Source organism: Chenopodium quinoa, unplaced genomic scaffold, assembly GCF_001683475.1.
Source record: "Chenopodium quinoa cultivar QQ74 unplaced genomic scaffold, ASM168347v1, whole genome shotgun sequence".
Taxonomy (NCBI): Eukaryota; Viridiplantae; Streptophyta; class Magnoliopsida; order Caryophyllales; family Amaranthaceae; genus Chenopodium; species Chenopodium quinoa.
In genome coordinates this window covers 2,167,701-2,191,880 of record NW_018743099.1, presented here as the reverse complement: position 1 = coordinate 2,191,880, position 24,180 = coordinate 2,167,701, and the positions used below count along the sequence as shown (strand labels likewise).

The 24,180-nt window shown below is 34.4% G+C and overlaps 1 protein-coding gene across 1 annotated transcript; it reads left to right on the top strand.

The window, feature by feature from the left end:
* Positions 1 to 936: 936 nt before the first annotated feature.
* LOC110731866 (sterol 3-beta-glucosyltransferase UGT80A2-like) lies at positions 937 to 22,311 on the top strand. Its single transcript, XM_021911767.1, has 14 exons — positions 937 to 1,248; positions 4,956 to 5,137; positions 6,519 to 6,764; positions 9,764 to 9,875; positions 12,052 to 12,222; positions 13,004 to 13,067; positions 13,239 to 13,296; positions 13,383 to 13,560; positions 15,688 to 15,818; positions 20,243 to 20,345; positions 20,548 to 20,624; positions 20,756 to 20,803; positions 20,890 to 21,039; positions 21,814 to 22,311. The coding sequence occupies exons 1-14, from the start codon at positions 1,158 to 1,160 to the stop codon at positions 21,979 to 21,981; spliced, it is 1,779 nt and encodes a 592-aa protein (XP_021767459.1). The 5' UTR covers positions 937 to 1,157; the 3' UTR covers positions 21,982 to 22,311.
* The last annotated feature ends 1,869 nt before the right edge of the window (positions 22,312 to 24,180 follow it).

Here is a 24,180-nt window from a genome sequence, read left to right as displayed (position 1 = left end):
AAATAAAAAGAAAGACATTTTATGTAAAGATAATATATAAGATAATATAATTATTATAGTTGTATTATGCAAATATGTTAAAAGGGGAGGGGGAGTTTTGGAGGGAAAAAACAACACCAGAGAGTGACACGTGTCATTCATGGTGTCTACTTTAGTATTATGTTATTAATGTTATTAATTCATACAAGTATTATCAAAGAAAAAAAAAACTTACCATGTTGGGTTAGAGCATGCTTAATCAATCTAATAAACCCCAATTCAAAACCCAAAAGCATTCAAGGTTTAGATGCAAACATAGCTAAACATCATAATTCATGATCTTCTTATTAACAGTTCAGTAGGTAATAATAACGAGGAAATATAAGCAAATGATGATTTGAGATTTGGTATAAGTGAAACTAAAACTGTATTTAGATAACAATAGTGAAGGGAAAGAGACGGGAAGGAAAAAGAGTCAAAGAGGGAAAGGAAAGGGAGGTGAGGGATATGGAAAAGTTAAACACGCATAAGTAATTACGTATCAAGTTTTTGAAAAATTCACTCCATTTTGTTCTCAATTAGAAAATATTCAAATACATTCAACAAGTTTAAACAAACACTTAAAATCTCAAATTAAATATAATGACTCATCAGTTTTGTGTTTAAACCTTACTCTATTGATTCGAAATCAGTTTTGCGTTTAAACCCCACCCCATCATTTCGGACAAGCCACACGTGTACACCGTAGTCATAGTACCAAGACCACCACCTAAAAATTCTGAAATACCACTCCACTGTCAGTCTGTCACAAACCCAACTACCCAAGTGACTCCATCAGCCACGTGTACACCGTTCCTCTTAACCAACCAATCAACATCACCCTCAACTCCACGAAAAAGTTCCCACACTCGATCATTCCCTTATCATCACAAATTTCCCATTTTACCCCTCATAGATTCTCTCCAGAATCTCTCCCTCGCATTACACACTTACATCCCTTCAAAACGTGCTCCTCCTCTTCTCTCTCTCTCCTCAACTCAACAATGGAGTTTTCAGCTTAATCTCCAAATATCTCATTAAGATCATTCTAGAAGTAGGAGAGAGAAATCGATCGGAAACCTAATTTCTCCGGTGGTTCAACGGCGGCTGATTCGCCGAAGAAGAGAGAGAATACGGCGATGAATCAAGATGAAGTTACGGTTGATATTGCTGGAGGAAGTAGTTTCGAACATTCTGGAAGTAATAGTAGCAACAATGGCGATTCTTCTGGTACTAAATCTTTCTAATTTTAACTTCATTTTCTGCTTAATTTGATGTTTAATTGATTAGAAATTATATTACGAACATTAAGTTTATCAAAATTGCAATTAGAAATCATGGTTTTTGTTTCGATTTTGATGATTTTTGTTTTGTTTTTACTTGATAGTTGTGAGTTGTTAATTTTTTTAAGCATATAATTTGTTTTTAAGCAACCAAACGTGGCCAGGTAATGCTGATACCTCATGATATAATATTAGATTGCAATTTGATGATTTGTTTCTTCAGTTTGACTTCCTAACATTTATGATTTAGTTTAATTTAATTTGTTTGTAGAGAAAGTTAAATGTCAAAGTTTTAAATGAATTATTGGTTTGTTCAAAGTGTAAGAACTGGCTTGTTTTTGACCTTATTTGCAATTGTGTAATTTGTCATTATCTTTCCATGTTGACAATGTGATTGATTTTTCGAGGTATTTAATGTGCATGACATAGAACTTAAGGATTGCACAGAAACTTGACCAGAACGGGCGTATAGTGTACTAGTAGGCTTAATCACCCCAAATCATTTGATAATTTGTATTTTGGAGGTTGACAAAAATCATCTTTCTTCTACAAACTGATTGTAGCTATCGAATTCAACCAAGGTTGGAACGTGAAATCCATGAAGCCACCTTTCCTAAGAGAATCAGAGTTTTCCACCCTAGCTATTTACATGAAGTATCCATGACTACCTCACTTACGATCTTAACTTTAAGATAATCCACCTCCACTAACCTTGGTCAATTTCCTTTTGCAACCCCAATCAACATTAAAGCCCATTTGGTTGCCGGTAATAAATGGTGGTATTGTGGTAGTGGGAATGAATTTTATGGGTAACTTAGGAAGGATTTAACAAATCCCCATGGTAATGCAATTTCATCCCCAAACACGTGTTTTGTTCATGTTTTTTCATTACCTACCACTTGGGAGGAGGTATTAGCCATTTAGCCTATTAGGTGGGAATGAAAATTTCTAAAGAATATTGGTCCATTTGGGGTGAGCTAGCATTACTGCATTACCATGCAAATGAACCATGATATTCCTTAAAAAATTTTACATACAAATTCATTCCCATTACCATCATGTTTGGCTACCTACCAAATGGGCCGTAAGTGCTACAAATTAAGAAGGTGAATGAACCTACTTAGTCTTGTTGAGTTCTTGATTTATAGGGTAAGCTCTAGATCAAAATAATTTAAAAGACATTTTACTTTTTTAAATTTTTTGATGGGGTGTTATTGCACTATTCTGTATTTTTCTACGGGGTGTTTCCTACTTTATATTTTTTATGCGCTGGGCATTTTTTTATTAATTAAATCCACATGACACCACCACCTTTATGATAAATATTTGTTACTAACTTTGTAATTAGATTGCATTGATTTAGTTTTGCAAATTAAACATAGCTTGCACTCTCAGTCTTCTTTTGCATATAACCACTTATGCTTATTACAATCTTATGAGGTGACTGAAGATTAACGATGAAAGATTTTGGAATTTATTATCAAAGTGGCACACCGTGAAAAAAGAAATCTTTTACCAATGACTCAATGAGCTATCTAATACCTTCTTGATGGTCGTTAAGGAAAGATTGTAATTGTTGAAGGAGTTGACACTTGACACTAATTAGCCCTTTTCTCGTATAAAGATAGTACATATAAACGGTGTCAAGACTACAAGGGCGCCATGTGGATTTTTAAAAAATACTGTACACCGTAAAATTCTGAAACACTAATGCACCGTATGAAATGAAATATTCTACTCTGTCAATATGATCTTTAAAGTGCTCACTTCAATATAGCTTCCAAAAGCACTCCACTTTATAACCACTAAACAAAAACCATCGTCCAATCTTTATATTTTTTCTTTCGCTGAATTTATGGATCATTAACTGAAGTCAAAAGTGTAAAACTTTATGTGGTACTGTCTGGTGTTTAAATATAGAGATTGGAAACTATTAGGAAAAGAATATCTTGTGTCTTTACTCTCTTAAGTAATTTGGGATGGGATATTAATTGTCATGAAGAATTCTTTGTAAATCCTGTTATTAGGACAATTGGAGGAGCAAAAGAAAATTTAAAACCAAAATATGTGTATAACCTATTAGTATCTTTCCATTATAAGGATTTCACCTAATTTTTTCATCTAAATCAAGGTTTTACCTTTTTAAAAAAGGTATGATTGAGAAGCACATTAATAATTATTAGGGGGAAGTAGTAGTATTTTTATTACAGCATTAGACTTGCCAAGATTCGCAATTATTTAAAAAGGAGCACCTATAAGGTTTATGGTACAATCGGGGAACTAAGGTGCTTAAGTTTAGGTTAAAGCCTTTAGGATTGTGGAAAAAATTCTTATCGAGAATGATTTGGATGGAAGTACTTTACAAGGGTTTGATATCAGTTCATATTTTGTAGGAGGTATCATCAAAGTTTAAGGGAGTTTGTGGAGTATTAGAGATAATGTCATTAAATGTGTTAGAAAATGTTTTATTGAATTATGCTTATGAAGGCTTTTTGTACTAGTTATTCTTTTTAGATTGTCCATGGTGGTATCTTATTGTATAGCATCTGAGCAATTCGGCTTTTAAACTATCAAGCTTGCCATTGGTTTGACGTTGCATTCTTTTTCCTTTGCAATGTTACATTCCAAAAACAAAATTCATCACTTGGTTATATGTAAAGTATCTGAGAATCAGGAAATACTACCTAATAAAAGGGAACCAATATGAATAAAATTGAATCATGCAGGACAATTTTAGGGCTTTATATTTCGTTTTGAAATAGTCATTATGTATGTATAGATCATTCAACCTCTCGTTTGAAGGCATTGTCTTGTGTGTGTGTTTTGAAGTTTGTGGAAGTTACCATGGATAATTGGACATGCTCAACGGGTGGAGGCTCTGACCTATGTAAATTGGATACTTTCACTTGGGAAATAAGTCAGTCGAGTTGTGTTTTTAATGATTTGAATCTTAGGTTCTTTGGGTCATACACTCAAATTTTCAGACTGAGGTATCCTGGGCACTTCCGTGGTGGCTTGTCAGTTGTATATCCTACCAATATTCTGAATTTTGTGTTTTCTTAGTTATCTGGGGGAGGATGTTAGAATCCAACCTCCTAATAATATTAATGTTCCTGTCACTCAGTGGAAAATATATATAGTATATCCCGAAAGAAGCTATATTGGGGGCAAATTGTAAGATCCAAGCTTCCTACCCATTATTTTCTCATACTTTAATACTTGTGTTTGTGTAGGCTTCTATAGATAAAACTCCCAAAAACAAATAAGTTCCCTAGAGACCCTAAAATATATAAATTTCTTCATCGTTACAAGACCCAAACGACCTTCAACTCCACTCTTGTTGCCAATAGGCAAGAGTGCCCATCAAACTCCGCTTGTGCAGCTACGTGGTCACAAGCTCTATCCGCGCTTGCGCTCTTGTCACCAAATAGATTAGTGCGCACCACACGGGTTCGGTGTCAAAACACTTGGATCCTGTCACAAGGACAAGATACAAAGAAGATAATAGATATGATTTTTATCTATCGAACATCTTGGTGTAGTTATTTGTTGCATTGTTTTCATATTTGAAAGATTTGTTATTATTACCATTTCTGATTTACGCTATCTTTCTTGTGTGAGCTTATTTTGATGATTGTATTTTGGTTTGGTTAGCTGGCAGGAGTTTTTCTAGAGTGAACACTTTACCAGCAGAAAAGACACATTGTGGTAAACTAGAGCCTGATGTGCTCCCTCCTAAGTTGGAAAGATCAAAAACTGAGAGGCAACATCCTAGAAATATACTCGCTTCAGAAGCGGCACAAATTTTTGATAACAACATTCCCGTCCAGCAAAAGGTATAGTATTCAATCTGTGACCCTTTTTGCAATTTGCTATCTGTTTGTATCTTTATGCTAATTGTTCATACCCATTTTACTGGGAAGTCACATGACTAGTTGGTTAAGGCTTGTATGTAGTGGTGAATCTAGTAGATATGGTAAATGGGACGTATATATAAAGGAGATAGGTTTTTTTTTTTAAAAGTGGATTGGTTCCTTATAATTGCAATTTTAATGCTCATTGGTTTTAATAAAACTTTCTTCTTTTTAATACAAACAGGGACAAAGTGCATCCCTGAATGATGGTCTGGACTTGCCATGTGTACTGTGTTTATAGTTTGTGTAGAAATTTTGTTTAGTTTGTTGTTGTGAATCTTGCGAATACTGCTGTTTTCATGCTTATCTTTTCTGTGTAGAATGTCTATTTTCGAGGTTGGTGATTCAGATGCTAATCTTTGAAGTGACGTTTGCGAGTTTTTCCAATATGATTTTATCTCACAAAGCCAAATGATTGATTAAGTTTCATCTGTCTTGGATGTGAGATTAGCTTAAAATCTTAAATTGGATCAATGCTCTTTGTAATATGGCTATAATAAAATAAGCATTAGAAAACTAGGATTAGCATTTGCAAGTGAACAACTCCTTTTTAATGGAAATAAATCCTAACACAAAGATGGGTAGTCCTCTAAAAAAAAAAAAAAAGAAGACACTTGACTGAGGATGAGCCTGAAGCATGCATATGGAGTTTTCAATTATGCTGCATTCTACACTTAATAGTTAGCTATAAAAAAGATATGTAATGAGGTTTTGAGGAGTTCCCCTAAAGGGGCCCTTCTAGGTTTTGGAATTTATTCAATTGAAAGTGATGGAAAGGATCACAGAATGCTTAGTGTGGAAGTTTTCTGCCTCTACTTCTGTATGTGCTAGATATTCCACACAAATGAGTGTCCAGTTTTTTTTTTTCAGATTCCTCCATGCATATCACATCACTTGTCAATTTTGGCTCCTATTTATGGGATGGGGGTAGGGGTATCTTAGCCAATAATTTTGATTTCTCCACTCTCGTTGCTTTAGAATGCGAGATCACCTGCGCAAGATCATTGGGCACTTTAAAATGCTAATGGAATGACATTGGTTGCTGTAGATTTTAGAATATCAATGCAACTACTACAAATGCCTAAACGTACATTCATTAACCTAAGATAACATGAATTTTTAATTTGAAGGGAGAGCTTTTTGTTGTTTCTCTTGTATTTTATCACTGGTTCTATTAGCTTTCATCTTTATAGTTGTTCGTCTGTAGGGCATTCTTTTCTCAGTAGTTGGAAGTTAATTTATATACTTCTTGTCGATCTGTTTTGATTCTGGGGCCTGTATTGTAACCTTGAAAGTTCTGCAGCTTCAATTGTTGAACAGGATTGCTACGGTCAAAGATGATGGGACTGTGGAGTTTGAAGTTACAGGAGATGTTGAATCACACACTTTCGGTGGTGGGCCAACTGATCTGTATACTGAATGTGCTGATGAAGAAGAATCTCTTGATGCGACGGACCTTCAGTACATTCCACCACTTCAAATAGTTATGCTAATAGTTGGTACCCGAGGAGATGTGCAACCTTTCATTGCGATTGGTAAGAAGTTGCAGGTCAGAATTACATCCATTCCTCTGTTCTACGTTTGTTGTCGGCGTGCTCTTACTTTGAATTCTCTATGTAGCTATATGGATGAGGTGTCAAAATATTTCTTTGTTAATTGTAACTATTTTAACAATCTTTTAGATGACCATGCTAAGTTTTCTGACCGCATTGCGGCAAAGATTTCTAGGAAAAAGAATAACATCTAGATTTTGAGCTGGCAATTCAGGTAAATGGTTCTCGTTGATGGTAATAAATCCAATGTTAAACATATTCATACAGAGTGTTTTTAATGTGGAAGAGAAAAAAGGCCACAAAGAGTTGACTTTCATCCTCTTTTGTCAATGTCAAATTTTATTCTTCATATGCTCATATTTTTCTCTTGTCTGATGAACTTTCTAAAGATCTAACTATCTTCTAATTAAGATAATAATTGATTATCTTTCCACTTTTCTAAATAAATCTCATTTGTAATGGGAGCATCATCACATCATATGAATTTGATCTACTTATGGGTTCTTCAATATCTGGATAATCAACTAAGTAAAATTAATCGATCACTTTGATAAAGCTCATTTTGCCATACCATAATTACCCTATAAGAAACATGAGAGACATAATAGGAAAAGATGCCCTGATGTTTCTAGCTAAAGAGAAGTTGCATTTAAATGAGCCATTAGGGCATTACAAATTACAAATTGGGAGGGGAAATTCGAACTTGTGACTTATCTTACAAAGGCTCTCGATATTAACCACTAGGCCAAGACTTCATTGGTATTCTCTTTTTAATAGTAGTAAGTGCCTAAGTGGTACTTTATGTTGTTTTGTTTATTACTGAGGTTAAGAACAACATTAATAACTTCCATACAAAATAGCGTTAATAAGTGATAAACCATATTCATATCCTAATATGTAGCTGTGTATCTCACTTAAATACTACTCTATAGTAGGATATACTCCTTCCATTTCTTTGTGCTGTTCTTGTTACAACTTTTTACACAATTTTTAATGCTTTAAGCTGAGATATCTCTTAGTACATATTATAAACAGTTTTCAAAAGTTGATATTTGGAAACGTCACAACAAGATGACTCAAACAAGATCCCAAATGACTGTTTTTTATACATAATTTTCGGTAAATAATTATACTTTGTTTCGTAATAATCGCAATTCTAGGCATTGCATAAAGTTTTACGAAATTTATAGGGTGGGGACCAATGGGGAAATTTTATAATATAAAGTATATTTGGTGGGGATATATTTAACGGTTAGTAGGAGAGAAAAATAATAATAATAAAAAAAAAGTAGTGTAAGTGAGGTTCGTAGGATAGAGAAATAATAAAATATTTATGCAAGTGGGATTGATAGGAGAGAGAAATGATAAAATAATAGCGGGTCTTTACAGATGAGGAAATGTTGCAACTATTATGATACGAAGGGAGTATTTAGTCATTTACATTAGAGTTTTTGTAGATTCCAAACAAGAACAACCAAAAGAAACTAAGGGAGTACCAAATTTTAATAGAATACATTTTAAGCAAACCAAACGCGATCAACTAGTCAAATTAGTTAATACTTAACTTGTTTTGTATTCCCTCTATTCCTAAATACTTGCAATAGTTTGACCTTAACATTATTCATACATTTATTTTGGCCTTACAATTTTATTAATATATAGTAATCAAATGTTAGTGTAATACGAAGTATATTGTTGGACTAGTCAAATTGCATATTTTTATGGCCAAACTTATGCATTGGCAAGCGCACTAGTCAAATTGTTGCAAGTATTTAAGAATGGAGGTAGTAGTAGTTTCAACAACCAGATTTTGATGCTTGCCAATGCACAATTTAATCATTATTATGTTATTATTCAAATGTTAATATTTTGAGAACATACATTGTGATTAATCGAACTATATTTTAGTTAATACTCCTGCCATCCCATATTAGTTCTAACCCATATCATGACACATAATATTAGGTGATAAGTTATTTGGTTTTCAATTGTTATTTTATTAAAAATTTAAAAGTGAAGAGAGATATTATATACTTCCTCTACTCGATTTTACTATTAGGATTTTGCACTAGTCATACTCTCTTTTCTTACTTATGTTGTGGTTTATATATGGAGGAAAAAATATATTAATGTGGCATCTTGTTGGATTCGTCTCAATTGTACTTCATTAATATCTAATTTATATAATTTTTCTCATAACGAACCAAATATAATAGTTTAGACTGTGCATTGGCAAGCGTGGAACTCTTGATGTTGAAGGGAAAATGGAGAGGAAGAAGTATTATTTAATTGAAGATAGTGGGATTTTTTTCTTTAATTGAATGTGAGAGGGTGTAGAACCATAAATTTTTGGTATTGGAAAGAGATGAATTAAAATAATAACAAGGCCTTTGAAATAGAAGTGTAAAAATTAATTTAGGACAAATGAATCGAAAGTGTACAAATTAGTTTGATGTGGGACTGAAGGAGTAACACTTTAATTTAGTATAACATTGTGGTTAAAAGTCTTAAAACTAGTATATGAGTAGTGCAAATGTCCAATTGTTGCGATAATTAATGAACGGATGATGTGCAATCCCCTATTAGCTGTTATTCGATACTCTTAATAGCTAGTTTCCTAACAAGGCTGCTGTTCGTAATTAGTTTTACTTTATTAGAATTTAATTATCTTTTTAAAGAAGATGGTCTAAGTCACTCCATGTTTGTTAGAGTTATTTCATTTCCCATAAGTCACCCATCTGTGTGAGGATCATCTATGATGGCCATATCATGTTTTATATAAAGTCATCCTGATATCACTATACATGTCTGATGTATTCCCCTCTTTCTAGAATTTTGCAGCTGACATGCCGTCGTACTGCTGTTTGTTTTCTTTTCTTTATGTCTGATAAATTTTCTCTCATCACAAAAACTGTATTTTGGTTTTATTTTCTGGCTATTAGATGACAAAGAAGAATTTCTGTCCTATATGACTTACTTAAGCTTCTGTTTGCAGGATTATGGTCATCGGGTTAGACTGGCCACTCATGCTAATTTTAAGGATTTTGTTTTGACATCTGGACTGGAGTTCTTTCCGTTAGGTGGTGACCCAAAGGTTCTTGCTGGGTGTATGTACCTAATTGGCTAATTATGCTTCTTCTTCCTTCCCTCGTTTCTATATTGCCCCTCACCCTCCTCTTGTGACTTCTCTAATTGCATGATTTTTATTGTTGTGCATATATGTTATGTGTAAATCCTTCAGTAGGGTAAGTTCAAAGTGGAAACAATATCAAGATTTTTTGTTCTAGGGAAGAAAATTTCCATTTCCTCTAGTTTGATATCATTATCATTGTGACTTTTATCCCTTTTGACATTCTCTTTCGCTCTTCCCTCTCACTATTCTTCCCTATCCTCAATATGACTGAATAGCCACTGGAGCCTTGCTGGCAGTGGAGAAAAAAGGGAGGTGCAAACATTGCATCGTCTGCAGAAAGGGGCAAGCTTCTGTCACAAACTCCATCAAGAGTTTATCTACTGCAAGTTAGCGCGTGATCTTTTCCGGTAGCAGCTGGGTGAAGGGCTTGTTGTATCAGAGTTTGTCATGTGAAGGAAGCGGTGTGACATTGTCCATGACATGTCGGGCTGCATAGGAGCACCAATGGTGGTGATGTGGGGACGTGGGGTAGTGGTGCCTCTCTTGGTGGTGGTAGTGTGAGAATGATGGTGATGGTATTATGATAATGAGGAGAAAGTGAGGAAATTGCTTATTGGGTATTTAGGGTTGCTATTTTTCCCCTATGGCCTTATGTGATGGTATTTAAGTTAATCGTTTCCCCTTATGGTCCTATGCTATGGCCTTTTTGGATGTTAACCCTCCGATCCAATTCCAATCATATGGGTAACTCTAATCCTAGTATATGTTACCCCCTTTTTACCCCAGAAGGAAGGCTTCCCCTTATGTATGAGCGACTCTTGGGAATGACGTGTGTACCCAACCTGTCTTTTTAGGAATAGGAAGCGTTTCTAGGTTAGATATTTCTATTTTGATCCCATTCGAGATCGCCTTTTAGAAACATTTTGTTTGGTGTGCTGATGTTATCACTTGCTTCTATCTTCATTTCTTGCTTCATATACTTCACTTGCAAGGGTGTGAATTATAAGTGTGAAAAAGCCTAGACGGGATTAACCATGTTTGTGTTCAAACTAATTTTGTTAAGTTAATGCTTTCAGTAAAGCTAAAAAAAGCTTCTTGTTTGGTTCTTTCAGGAATTTTGTGTATCCTTGCTAATCATTCAGTTTGAATTTTCACGTGTGCTTCAACAATCTCCTTGTAATATCTATTGCTGTTTAACATCTTGTCTACCTATCACAACAAAATGACTAATTTGCAAGTGAAAATAAAAAAAAAATTGACTTGCAATTATATGTAAATAGTTTTTTTGATAAGATAAGAAAAAAAAGGTTATGTTAACAGCACCAACAAGTAGTGCTTGCTGAATGGACAAGCTGTACTCAAACATAATTGAAAATTAAATACAGTATTAGTTTTGACTTGCAATTTATTAAACAAGGTCAAATAACTGTTGAAATTCTGAACAGCTTTCAAACAATCTTGTTGTTCGAGTTGTTTATGCACATCATATGATCGAACATATTACTTATGTATGTTCATTTTCTAGCTCATTTACTACAATGGGTTTAACTATATTCAAACTCAATTCATTTATTATTATATACAAAAATTATTGGCAAGTAACTTTGAGCCAACTCGTGTTCTTCATCGAGCGTATCACTTTGCTACCTGTTCATTTGCCACGTCAAATCTCAATCTCCCTTGTTTGGTTGGTTGTGATATTGTATATAAACAGATCTTGGGCCTCAACCATCATCTTAAGGTTTTGATTGAACTTGTTTGGTTGGTTAAAAGACCAATTCAACTAAAAGCTTAAGCTGATAGTTGAGGCTCATGATTGATTCTTTTTTTTTTTTTTTTTTGGGGTGGGGGTGGGGGTGTGGTGGGGGCTTTAAATTTCAGAGGCCTGGCCTTGGGAGATTGGCTCATTCCTCTGTATTATGTGTCAGTAATTTAATATTTATATTTGGAAGAGGGGGTGGGGGGTGGGGTTGGGGTAGATTAAGCTGACTACAGAACAGATTGCATCAAGTTCCCTTTCTGTTGAGGTTTTGAATGGTATAATACATGTGTGTACAAGCAATATTTTTACCCTCGTTTTCTATATTGACTCTTGTATGGATATTTCTGTAATATTATTGTTCTTATAATTAGCTGATTTGTTTGTGCAGACATGGTTAAAAATAAAGGATTTTTGCCTTCTGGGCCTTCAGAGATACCTATTCAGCGCAATCAGATGAAAGAAATTATATTCTCATTACTCCCAGCTTGTAAAGATCCTGACATGGATTCGAATGTTCCTTTCAAAGCGGATGCTATCATAGCTAATCCCCCAGCTTATGGTCTGACAACTTTATCTTTGTTTAGCTCTTTCTTTATTTTGGTGATATCCTTTATATTTCTCCTGTTTGTAATTACAAGTCTTGGTTTTAGCACCCTCAATTTTGTTTAGTTTACATTAAAGGTTTCAGATGAAGAAATTCCACAGTGTCTAGATTTGAGGGGAAACATGTGTGTTACTTTTTGAGGATGTCTATACTGGGATATAAATGTAATCATCGAATCTCTTTCAAGATCAGAAGGATTTAACTTGAACTATTTTCCTTTGACGGAGTAGAATAAAAAGAACTTGGGCTCGTTAAGCCAGATATGAATTTCTTTACATGGGGTATACTTTAGTCTTACAGTTGTCATAGCAGGAGCAATGTGAGTCATTGGTGGAATCTAAAATTCTGGATGTTAGATAGCTGCAAGGTTAGAAGAGCTCATACATTTTTGGTTATACAAAGTATTTCTTTAATAAACAGTTGTTTCTAGTGAAACCGTCTGGCAATACACAATTTTTTGAGCAGGATGAAAGTTTATTTGGAAATCAATGCTAGACTCAGATAGAGTTAATTGACTTTGGAAAAATAATCCTTTTGTTATTTATTTATTATTAAATTTGCATTGGGAACTTGAATAGGATTGTGAGTTTGTGACTGATTGTCTATTCTTAAGAACTATTGTTTTCTGATATACACTCAGCATAATGAGTAAGTATGGACTTACTAGTTTATGTAATGGTGTATCCTGATCCTTCGGACCTAAGTCTTCAAGCTAATGAAATCATGTAATTTGCAGGGCATACGCATGTGGCTGAGGCACTAAAAATACCAATCCACATATTTTTCACTATGCCCTGGACGTAAGTCTTTCTTGGGTGATAAAAACTTAGTAAATACGGTTCACCTTTGTATGTGATTCTTTGAACTTTTTTTCATGCATGTCTTCATTCTATTGCTCTTATTTGAATTTATTTAATGTATGCTTATAATCAATTATTTAAATTATCTTTTTCTTTTTGGGAATATACTAGGCCGACTAGTGAATTTCCACATCCTTTGTCACGTGTCAAGCAACCTGCCGGATATAGAGTGCGTGCAACCTTTGCAATCAATCCTTGCATAATATATATATTGGTAGTTACTGCATAGCACTTAATCTTGTCCAATTTTTGCAGCTTTCTTATCAAATTGTTGACTCTATGATCTGGCTGGGAATAAGAGACATGATAAATGATGTCAGAAAGAAGAAATTGAAGTTGCGCCCTGTAACATATTTGAGCGGTTCACAAGGTTCAGAATCTGATATTCCACATGGATATATTTGGAGCCCTCATCTTGTTCCTAAACCTAAAGGTGATACTGCTTTGCGTTTTTGCAGCTAAGAACTTTGATACTATCTATGCTAGTTGATCCATTAAACATTTAAAAGTCCATCAAAATTTTACTTCATGTTGATTGGGTGCTCTTTTTAACTTTCTTCCCTTGCAATTGAGTATATGTTAGTGTTCTATTATAATTTTTAACGCTTGGATGCAAATGTAATGCGTTAAATTTATAGAGGATACTCTTACCTCTATTGTATCTTTTGCATTGCTTCATTTGTTCCCTTTGATTTAGGGAGTTTTGTGTCTCTCTAACTTTGTATACTGTTTTTAATAGCTTCATTTGTCTTTGTAATATCCAGTTTCATAAAGATACTTCAGTGTCTTTAATTTCCTGAAGATACCATTTTGGAAAATGGAGAGTTAAGAGATAGTGTTTATATAAAAAAAGGGAGTTACAGAAGACAAAGGTGACCTAGAAGGAAGAAGCTAAAAAGGACAAAAAATGATTTTTTTTTTTTTTTTTTCCTTTTCCTTCTCCACTCTCCAGGATAGTATTTCATTGGGTTGGGCCTAGAGTTAAGTTGAGGAGGAGAACTCGCGTGATAGACTCATAAGGATGAGTGGATGACATCTAAATCTGTGTAGCCAATCAAATTTTTGAGGATTAAAAGTTCTGATTTTATTCTTGTTGCTGTGTACTCCCTTCACCCCAAATTAAGTATCACAATTTCCTTTTTCATTTGCCAATTTAATTATTTCACCTCTTTTTATGGCATGAACCCACTAATACAAGTTAGGATCCCAAATACTATCTCATTTAATACTACTAGTCCGTTTCATATTATTTGCAACATTTGCCAAAAATGGATGTTTCATATTATTTGCAACAAATGTTTTTTTTATTTTTTAATTTTTTTTTTCCTTTTTTAAGTTGTCATTTCTTTTTATCTCTCTCTTCATCACATGCATCTCTATTTTTCTCTCTCCATTTTACACTCACAAACAAATTTTTGCCTAGGAGTCTATGCAACCCTCCAAAGTTGCAAATAGTAAGAAAAGGAGGTAGTATAAAAATTCGTCCATTATTTTCCGTCATAGCTACTTTTCTATTAAAGTGTAATAGATAAGCCAACAACTTATCACATAAAACTTTGTGCAAAACTTGGTGTGACGGGTAAATTGGGACAGAGGGATCATGTCATCCATTGAAGTCTGTTGCTATGACCTGGTATATGAGACTTATATTTTGGTGCCCTTTTCCCTTGAACCTTCCTTGACATCTTAATCAGAGTTCAAATGAGCTTACTCAAAGCCTACATAGAAGTTGAGCTTCTAGTAGTATTACGACAATTACGTACCATCTTTTTATGGCTCCATGGTTGGTGAATGTAGGAGCTTATTTTTAATGACATAATAAATTTAGGAACAATGGGAAGTATCATCTGTCGCTGCTCTTGAGTTTACTTAGACTTGGTCAACAGGTAGCTGACTGGGGTTGATTCTGGTCATATTCAGGTGACTAAACACTTTTGTTTCTGGTGGGATCCTTTTCAAGTGCACACGGGTACCACAATTTAGATGTTTGAAAACAAAAGAAATAAACTTTAGGGATTGAGGTTGCACAAGGTAGATACATTCAAGTTATCTTGGTTCAGGTCATAATCGGTTATGTTGTCAAATTCTAGGCATTAGTCGAGGCAGGTAATATTGGATTAGCTTGTTTTAAGTACAATTCCAGTAATTCAAATTTGATGATCAGATATGGGTCAATGTTGCTAGGATTATATTTCTTGGATGTCATGGCCTTATCTTAACTAATGCAGACCATATGATATGATAAGTCTAGGAAAGCAATATTGCCTGACAACTCTATTTATTTTTTACGGATTAGTATTGTTAAAAGTAGTATGACGAAAGAGCATGAATTTTAATAATTTTTAAGGAGTATTGCTTTCTTTCTGTTATGTTGCCATATTCAATATTGGTGGTCAGTCAAAGTCTTTTCACATTGGCTTTGTGTTTTTTATTCTCTTTCTTAGCTCTGTAATGCATTAGTGAGGATTGGCAAATTGATTCTTCTAGTATCTGAAGATTTTTTTTTTTCTCATTTGTTTTGATGCTGTACATTATCTTTATTCATGTTCTGTGCTTGCAGATTGGGGACCCAAGGTTGATGTAGTTGGATTTTGTTTTCTTGATCTCGCATCAAACTATGAACCTCCTCAGGCCCTTGTAGATTGGCTTAATGCTGGTCCAAAGCCTATTTATGTTGGATTTGGCAGCCTTGTAAGTACATCTCACTTTTGTTCACAATTTTTTGTTTTGTGTGTGTGTGTGTGTGTTTTTTCTTATATATTTTTTTATAATATATACAGACCAATTTATGTTTGTAATATCCTTTACTAATATAATCTATACTATAATACTTGCATTTTAACAATGAAGGGTCATGATTTAAAAAATGTGTTACTAGTATTTATATAGCCTTGATGCAAGGGGTATAGCAATCTCCCGTTTATATGAAACAGGCTGTCTTATCTCAGGACCAACTAAAACTAGGGAAACAAATTGATAATCCTACATAATTTGGGTGAATACAAACCTTACCAGCTTGAACATGTGTCTCACAAGTTGACACAAGTTTGTAAGAAAGCTCAATTTACTGAATTACAGTATGACTTTAACATAACAGCCTATGGCCTTTTATACAGGCTAATTAGTCCTACATTAATAATTTTACAATTGCAATAAAGCGATATCTTGTTTCTAGGAGATTGGAGTGGGTATAAGAAAAAAGTGGATATAGGAAGAGAGAAGTGGTAAACTGGTGGTGGAAGAAGTAGGAGAGCGGTAGTGGAAAAGGAGTAAGATGGTAAAATGTGTTTGCCAAAAATAGAATAAAGCTAAATGGGTTCAAAAAAGGAGGGTCTCCTTAAACTTTGAATTAAATTCCTAAACTCAACAAATACACATGATATCCAATTATCCATATCAGGTGTAGTCTTCCATCGATAGAGATTTATGTGATTAGGTAGAAAATAGTGGGAGAACTAATGCGTAATGTCTGACATGGATTTATGAAGAACCTGTCAAGAAACTTAATCCACCATAACTTTAGACTTATAACTGTAATAAGAATAAGGCTAACTCCTATCAAGAGATGAGAGTAATGAATTCTCACTAATGGTGAGAAATTATTTGGAAACACATTATGGTAGCCAGCGGATCAACAAAAATTGGGGATTAACATTGTAAAGGGTTTTTTTTTGAAGAAACACTGGTAAAGATTGATGGAAGCCCTATCATGATGAACAATTAAGACTTGGGTTTCAAGAGAGAGGAGGGAGATGAAGAAGAAAACAGTAGTTTTGGTTGTGTTATGAGAGTTAAAATACCTACTACAATGATTGTCTTCATAAGAAAACCATTGTAGATCTTCAGTTTGTTATGTGACCAAGTTCTCGATGGAATATTAAAATTGTTTAGTTTGAACTCAGTTATCCCTTTGTGGACGCTTTCTGCTTCAGGTATGCTAGAGAAGAGCCGATGTAGTTAGAAGAAATTAGATTAAAACTGTACACAAAGATCTGATTTTTCAATTAAACAGGTAATGTATCTGATAATTTGATACTTGCTGCCTACTGCGTAAATATTTCAGTTCCTTATATCTAAAATATAGTTTCACAGTAAACATTATGGAATGATAAAATTGCAACAAGAAGATGATGTTAGACTGTTAAGTCAATAGCTAATTTACAAATTGAATGATGCTGCAGTATAAAAATTAGAGTTGATTTGTCACGTGAATTTATTAGCTTCTTTTAGTGAAGCCATCAAATTAGCTTCTAATTGATACAATGGACCAAGTGGCATGATGAATGTGGTTCTACACAAATAAAGAGGTACTAAGTATGTCAAAAGTTGCCTGAAGAAGCTGAAAAAAATGTGTTTTGGAATATGATCAAGATAGCAAATTGAAGTTGTTGAGGACTTGGGAGTTGCATTTATTTTTTTTACTCTTTCCTGTTTTTCATTTTTTGGTGGGGAGTGGGATGTTTTAGTGTGTAGGAAAACTAAAAGATGGTAGTTAACGGAGAAATACCATTTGAGTTGCATTTTATAATGGGTGTGCCCGTTTGGGCTAATAACAAAGCAGGGTAGTTGGATAAATGGCTAGTCTAAGAGAGGTATTAGCCCAATATCAATTAGCACATGGAGGAGTAACCCCTTGATTCAAAATGTGGTTATTCTCTCACCTCTTTACAAACGTAGGACGAGTCACATGTGCACATTCATATAATGGAGGTGTTTAGTGGTGAGCTGATTCAAAAAGCATATTCTATCAAATAAGCTCATTTTCAATAAGCTCCTTAGAGGAGCTTTATCATTAGTTGATTCAAGTATTTTAGGTGAAATTACAATTATACCCCCATTTCATCCAGCACCCTACCTCAACCACCTACCCCCATTCAATGTCCTTATTTGTCATTTTTCATATTCAAACAATTTTAAGCAATCAACTATTTACCAAATAACTTTATACAATCAGTATGTACAATCAACTAGTTAAAATCAACTAACACGGTTAGCTTCAGCTTTTCACCAAACATGGCAAATATGTGGGTTTAACTCCACTTATCACATGTGTCCTTCTAAAGTTAAAAAGGAAAGTGCACTATCCTCGTTGAGGCTAGACATCTAGTCGAGATCATTCATTCGGCCGCATGATTGAAAGCCTAGAATAATAGTCGGCCAAACCTAATGATTTCATGTTAAATACTTCCTCTTATTAGTTGACACATTTCATTTAGGCACGTTTGCCAACGCATACTTTCAAATGTAAATATCTTTAATTGCATATTAGCAAAAATATAAAATTTTGATATTCGGAAACTAGTCGTGGAGACGAAGCTAACAAGACCCCACATGACTATGTTTTTATCTAACACTAAATCACAAAACAAAGTCAAAGTAAGTTATGTGAATAGTGCACATTGTCAAAACGTGTCAACTAAAATAAACGGAGGTAGTATCAAAGAAGATATGAAAATAAACCTGCTAAAATCAATTGGCAATTGGATGAGTAGCACTATTGACGTATAGGGTAGAGGCGATGGAATCTAAATGGCTTGGGGTCAATGCATTACTAGGAAAGCAGCTCTAATGTTTTAGAGAGAAATGGTTCTCTAATAACCTTTTGGTTCTCTATATATTTTATTTATTTATTTTTTAATCTCCTTTTGATTTCTTTTCTCATTGTCTTCTTTGTGTGTGTGTGAGGGAGGGGGGGGGGGGGGGGGAAGAGGAAGGATCCTTTATTATACCTTTTGTGTAATCTTGCATCTCAATTATTTGCTTTTATCACCTCCTAACTTAGCTATCTAGCTCCACTAAGTTAAAATGATGAACTTAAAAGCAATGATGTGGCAGGCAGTACATGGGACATTTAATGGGAGTTGGGAGATTATGGTTTAGAGAATGAGCCTGAACATGACCACAGAAAGTTGTTGTTTGTGTTGAGAGTGGAAGGGAGATGATAGATTAATTCAACCTTGTGTCATCTTGTATCTCAATTATACGGCTTTTGTTACCCCCACCAGCTTAGCTATCTTAGCTCCTTTTAGTTTAAATGATCATCTTAAAGCAATGATGTGCTGGACATGAGATAGGGCACTGAATGGGTTGGAAGATCTGAATTGGGCAGATGGGAGGTGATGAGCCTGGATATGACCAGAGAACTGATGTTGGCATTGAGAGTGGAAGGGGGCTGATAGATTTATTCATCTTAGTATGCCTGAAAATAATGATATGAAAGGGGCTTCACTGAATTCAGGTTATTAGTTGATCTTGTGTACTGTTATTTAAGGTAACTGTTTGGTTAATGTGTGACCGAGTCTCAATTGAATGTCCCACTTTGGAAATACAAGTCATGAAATTTTAATAAACTTTCCCTAGCGAAAAATTTCACTTATCGTCAGCTGGTTTTAAATGGGAACCTCACTAAGGGCCTTTTTATTGTCATTGTGCCTTCTTATTTCTATTGCTAGCAACAGATTCTAGATCTGAGAGATTGGTTTGGTTTTTACACCCTTTCAGACACCAAATATCAACCAATTTGGGCTTCTGATGATCTCCTTTGAAGGCTCGTCATAAATTTTATGCTTCTTGGGAGTAAGTTTCAATTATACTTTGATACTCTCAATTTTTAAAAATATAAGCCAGGAGATAGTGCATTACTTTAGCGATCTTCTGCATCTATACCAATTTGTTTTAGAATAAACAATCACTTGGGCCTTCTTTCATTGGGTTTGCTCTTCAACCTTTTCTAACATTAAAATATTTTGGGTGTTCTTGCCTTCTGTTGTTTCCTTCCATTTTATCTATACTGGAATTTGGGGAACGTGGGATTGAATACTTTGATAAAGTCATGAAGGATGTTTGTTTTTATGGTTTTCTGTTGGCAATTGGCTCTGGGTAATATGAGAGGATGTCGGTTTTCAAGATAGTATCTGTTACTCTATAAGTCTATTCCATGGGCACTGTGTAATTTGAGAGCAAATAGGTGTTAAAGGTTAATTTTTTCTATATTTGAGTTTTTTTATCTTGCGATTGACCAGCTACCATCAACCTCTTCTGCTTGAGGCAGTTTTGATACGTTGTTTCTGGCAAAGCATTGGTACTTGATGCTGATTGTTTTTATATTGTGCCAGCCTGTACAAGAGCCACATAAAATGACTGAAATAATTGTTGAAGCACTAGAAATTACTGGACAAAGGGGCATCATCAACAAAGGCTGGGGTGGTCTGGGTGACTGTGAGTTGTTTCTTCATCATTTCTCTTTTCCTGTAGACCTGTGCTGGAGTAGTCTTCATTATTACCACTTTCTATAATCTGTCGTTCGAGTACTAATATAATTTGTCAGTAACCACTTCTACAATCTGGAGTAGTCTTCATTATTACCACTTTCTATAATCTGTTATACGAGTACTAATATAATTTGTCAATTATATATCAGTGGCTGAAGCTAAGGAATCTATATACCTACTAGACAACTGTCCACATGATTGGTTGTTTCCACATTGTGCAGCTGTGGTATGGCTCAAAATTCTTTTTTGCTTTACTGTATTTGTGATAATCAGATCCCAGTGCTCGAATTTTACACCTACAAACTTGGTTTCCTGAAATTAACCATAAATTTTCTTATATATGTTATTTGCTTTTAGGTGCATCATGGTGGTGCCGGGACTACAGCTGCAGGCCTCAAAGCTGCGGTAATGTGGTTGTCTTTCGTTACATCTATAAATATAATGCCTTTTGTTTGTTGTTAATACCTGATTATCTGCTCTTCTTGATGTAGTGCCCTACATCTATCATACCATTTTTTGGGGACCAACCTTTTTGGGGTGAACGTGTGCATGCTAGAGGTGTAGGTCCTCCACCCATTCCAATTGATGAGTTCTCACTCGACAAGTTGGTTGATGCCATAAAGTATATGCTGGATCCACAGGTATTCAGGAATTTCGGTTTTTCTTTTTCTTTCTTTTTTTGTTTACCTTGTTGCATTACGATGGTAGCTGTTGGTATGAAACTTCCTCAACATTTTGCCATTTTGATAATTAGTTTGCCCATGCTTATTCACTCATCAATTAAATTAATATTATAATAAGAGGAGGTTATGTAAATGATTGAGCTGCCTCATCTTATAGAGGGTTCATGAGCATTTTCCTGTTTGTTTGGAATCTGCTGCTGTCTTCTATCCCAGACTTTTTTGGACCTAATGATTGGCCTGGTGAGCCATTGAAGCTCTCTTTTGGCCCTGGTATCATGCGTTCAGATGCTGCTTTAGTCTTTTAAAGTAGATTTTCACATAGTAAATGTCAAACTAATAAGAATTAGGTTGCTAAAGCTTTAAGGTCCGTTAAAACTTAAAATTAGGGAGCTTTATATGTACGGAGTCAAAAGTATTTGATGCATCCGCACAATCAATTGTTTTCAGGTAAAAACTAATGAAAATGCCAAGCTAAAGTTAAAAATATTAAGGTTCAAATAAGCATTAGTAATCACCGGTCTATCACAAGCTCCAAAATTAATTCCATTTAAAAAAATTAATTTAATGCTTTTACATAGCCCTTAGAGTTGCATATTGTAGAAATCTTCTAACAATTCTTTTATGACGGAGCTGCTGAGTCCAGGTGTCAATCTTATTATGCAACGTGTGGCATTTGGTCAAATAGGTTTCTGGTGCTTTGGTATGATGATAATTATTTAATAAACGATGCAGGTGAAAGAGAGGGCAGTTGAGCTTGCAAAGGCAATGGAAAACGAAGATGGTGTAACAGGAGCAGTGAAGGCCTTTTTCAAGCAGCTTCCTCGCAAAAAGGCTGATCCTGATTCAGCTCCTGAGGCATCCAGTGCATTCTCAATAAGCCGATGCTTTGGTTGTGCTTGAGTCTCGGGTGACTTTTTTGTTTGTATACTTAGTGTCCTTGTATCAATATTTGCCAATACCATTTCTCAGAGGGGAGAGAGGAGAGCAAGTTCTGTGAAGTTGATATTGATAGCGCCTGTTTGTTGTTTATATAAGCTTATTAAATTTTTACGCTTTCTGTATACTGTAAATTTCTATTTAGTCATTGTTGTTTTAATTTTATTTATTTGTTTAAGAGAGATTAGAGAATGTAGATTTTTTGGTTTTCATAGACAGTTTCAGCTTCCCCCCTTTTGGATTGGGGGCATATAAACGTACGCTTCATTAATCTCAGGTCGTTTTGCCGCGTGATCTACTTCTAGTTGAATTTGGATCTGTGATCTACTTCTAGTTGAATTTGGAAATACACAATGTTTTTTTCTCGCATAGGTTCTCAGTTGTCATTACCTATTTACCTGTTCGTCGAATTTGAAGACAGTAAGAGGAATTTTGGTAGTAAGTATTTGCAAAATTTGCAATGATACGGTCTTGATCACGACTTCATTTACAGATCTCACACCGATGAACAGAAAGGAGCGTAATTAGGCCAAGGAGTATATTACTCTCTTTGTTATTAAATACAACACTTATCTTTTACGGTCGTTTATGTTTTGCAACATTATCCTTAATTGATATGGGACAATAATTGTTTATTGTTTCTCTTTTCCTTTTAACTCTAGTTGCACTAATTTTTTATTGCTACCCTCTCCTACAAAGTAAAATATTAAAAAAAAAAACCTCCCCTTGCAAATCAAAATATCACTTTTAATAACTCTTCACTGCTCTATTAAATTTACTAGTAAATACAAGTGTTGTAAGTATTTAAAAACTAGTATTATCATTTGCATATGCCCCTACCTCCCCTATTATCTTTCATCATTCCCGTACCGTTGTATGGTAAAGGTGAAGGTGAAAGCATAAATTAGACGGAAAAAGCTCATCGTCTTTACCTACCAAAATATTTATTAAGTTTGAGTTTAGTGGTAAGTATTAATGATTCCGGTGTGTAGGACAATTTTCTTACTAAAAACGATAAAAAGAACTAGACGGTGAAGCTTATTCTTATTCGTATACTGTTGATATACTCATCTTTTACTCTTCTACGTTTTTTCCTCTTATTTTTGGTATTCATCGACACCAAAAAACAAAGTCAATACTCTCTGGTTGTTCATGTGGTACTACTGGACTAGTTTGCTAGTCCTTGTCGAACTGAGAATTTTTGTTACTGGTATGTTTTTTGTTGTTTTATTTAGTCATTCTGTATGACAAACAATTTGAGTGGTATAAATGTGACAATACAGAGCCGCTGGTTTTCAAACTTGGACCTATCATATACTACCACGTGGACTAAGACATACGGTGTAAACATGGGTATATCTGCCATTTTTATACCTAAAAAAAAGTATTGAGACAACCTACATTCATTGTATAGGCGGTGAAGTAATTGGTTTTTGGTGTATTGGTGATTGTCTGATTAGGACTACATTTGGTAGGGAGGATCGCACCTTCGATCCCTATAATAACAATTGGGAGGGGAGTGGAACCTAACCACCCAAAACTGATCCCCGAATCCGAATTAGCCCAAAGGGTGAACCGGGTGAAAAAAAAAAATATATAGGCGGTGAACTAAGAAAAAGAGTGACATTTAAAAAAAAAAAAACTTGTTCGTTTCAATTTAATTGTAACACGTCTATTTTATACAAACTTCATTTTCGGACGGAGAATAATAGACAGAAAATATTGTTAATAATGACAATATTGCAATTAATATGAAATTGTATACGTAACAAAAAATATTTTGTATACTCTCTCTTTTTCTTTTTGTTTGCCCCAATTTTCTTTTAAGCCGTCCCTTAAAGATTGTTCCATAAGCACCACGACTTTACTCTTACAAAAATATTTTAGATCCCATTACTTTTCTCTCTTATCAATTCCACTAAATCAAAACTTAATAAAGTGGAATATGTCTATGGGCAAAGAATTAAAGACGAAAGTAGTATTAAATTTGAGACGAGTGGGAGAATTTGTTTTTTTAAATTAACCTATTCAAGTGTATGAATCTTCCCATAACTATTTATTTATACTCATCTGCTCATCAATAACCCTTGTTCAAGTAGTTAATATTGGCAGTGGTAGCAGAATCCAGTTGCATGGATGCAGAAGAAAGTAATAGTGTACACT

Coding starts and splice junctions, on each gene's coding strand:
- LOC110731866 (XM_021911767.1), top strand. CDS start 1,158: ATGAATCAAGATGAAGTTACGGTTGATATTGCTGGAGGAAGTAGTTTC. Junction 13,068..13,238: donor TTTTTCACTATGCCCTGGAC/GTAAGTCTTTCT, acceptor GGAATATACTAG/GCCGACTAGTGAATTTCCAC. Junction 13,297..13,382: donor AGCAACCTGCCGGATATAGA/GTGCGTGCAACC, acceptor CAATTTTTGCAG/CTTTCTTATCAAATTGTTGA.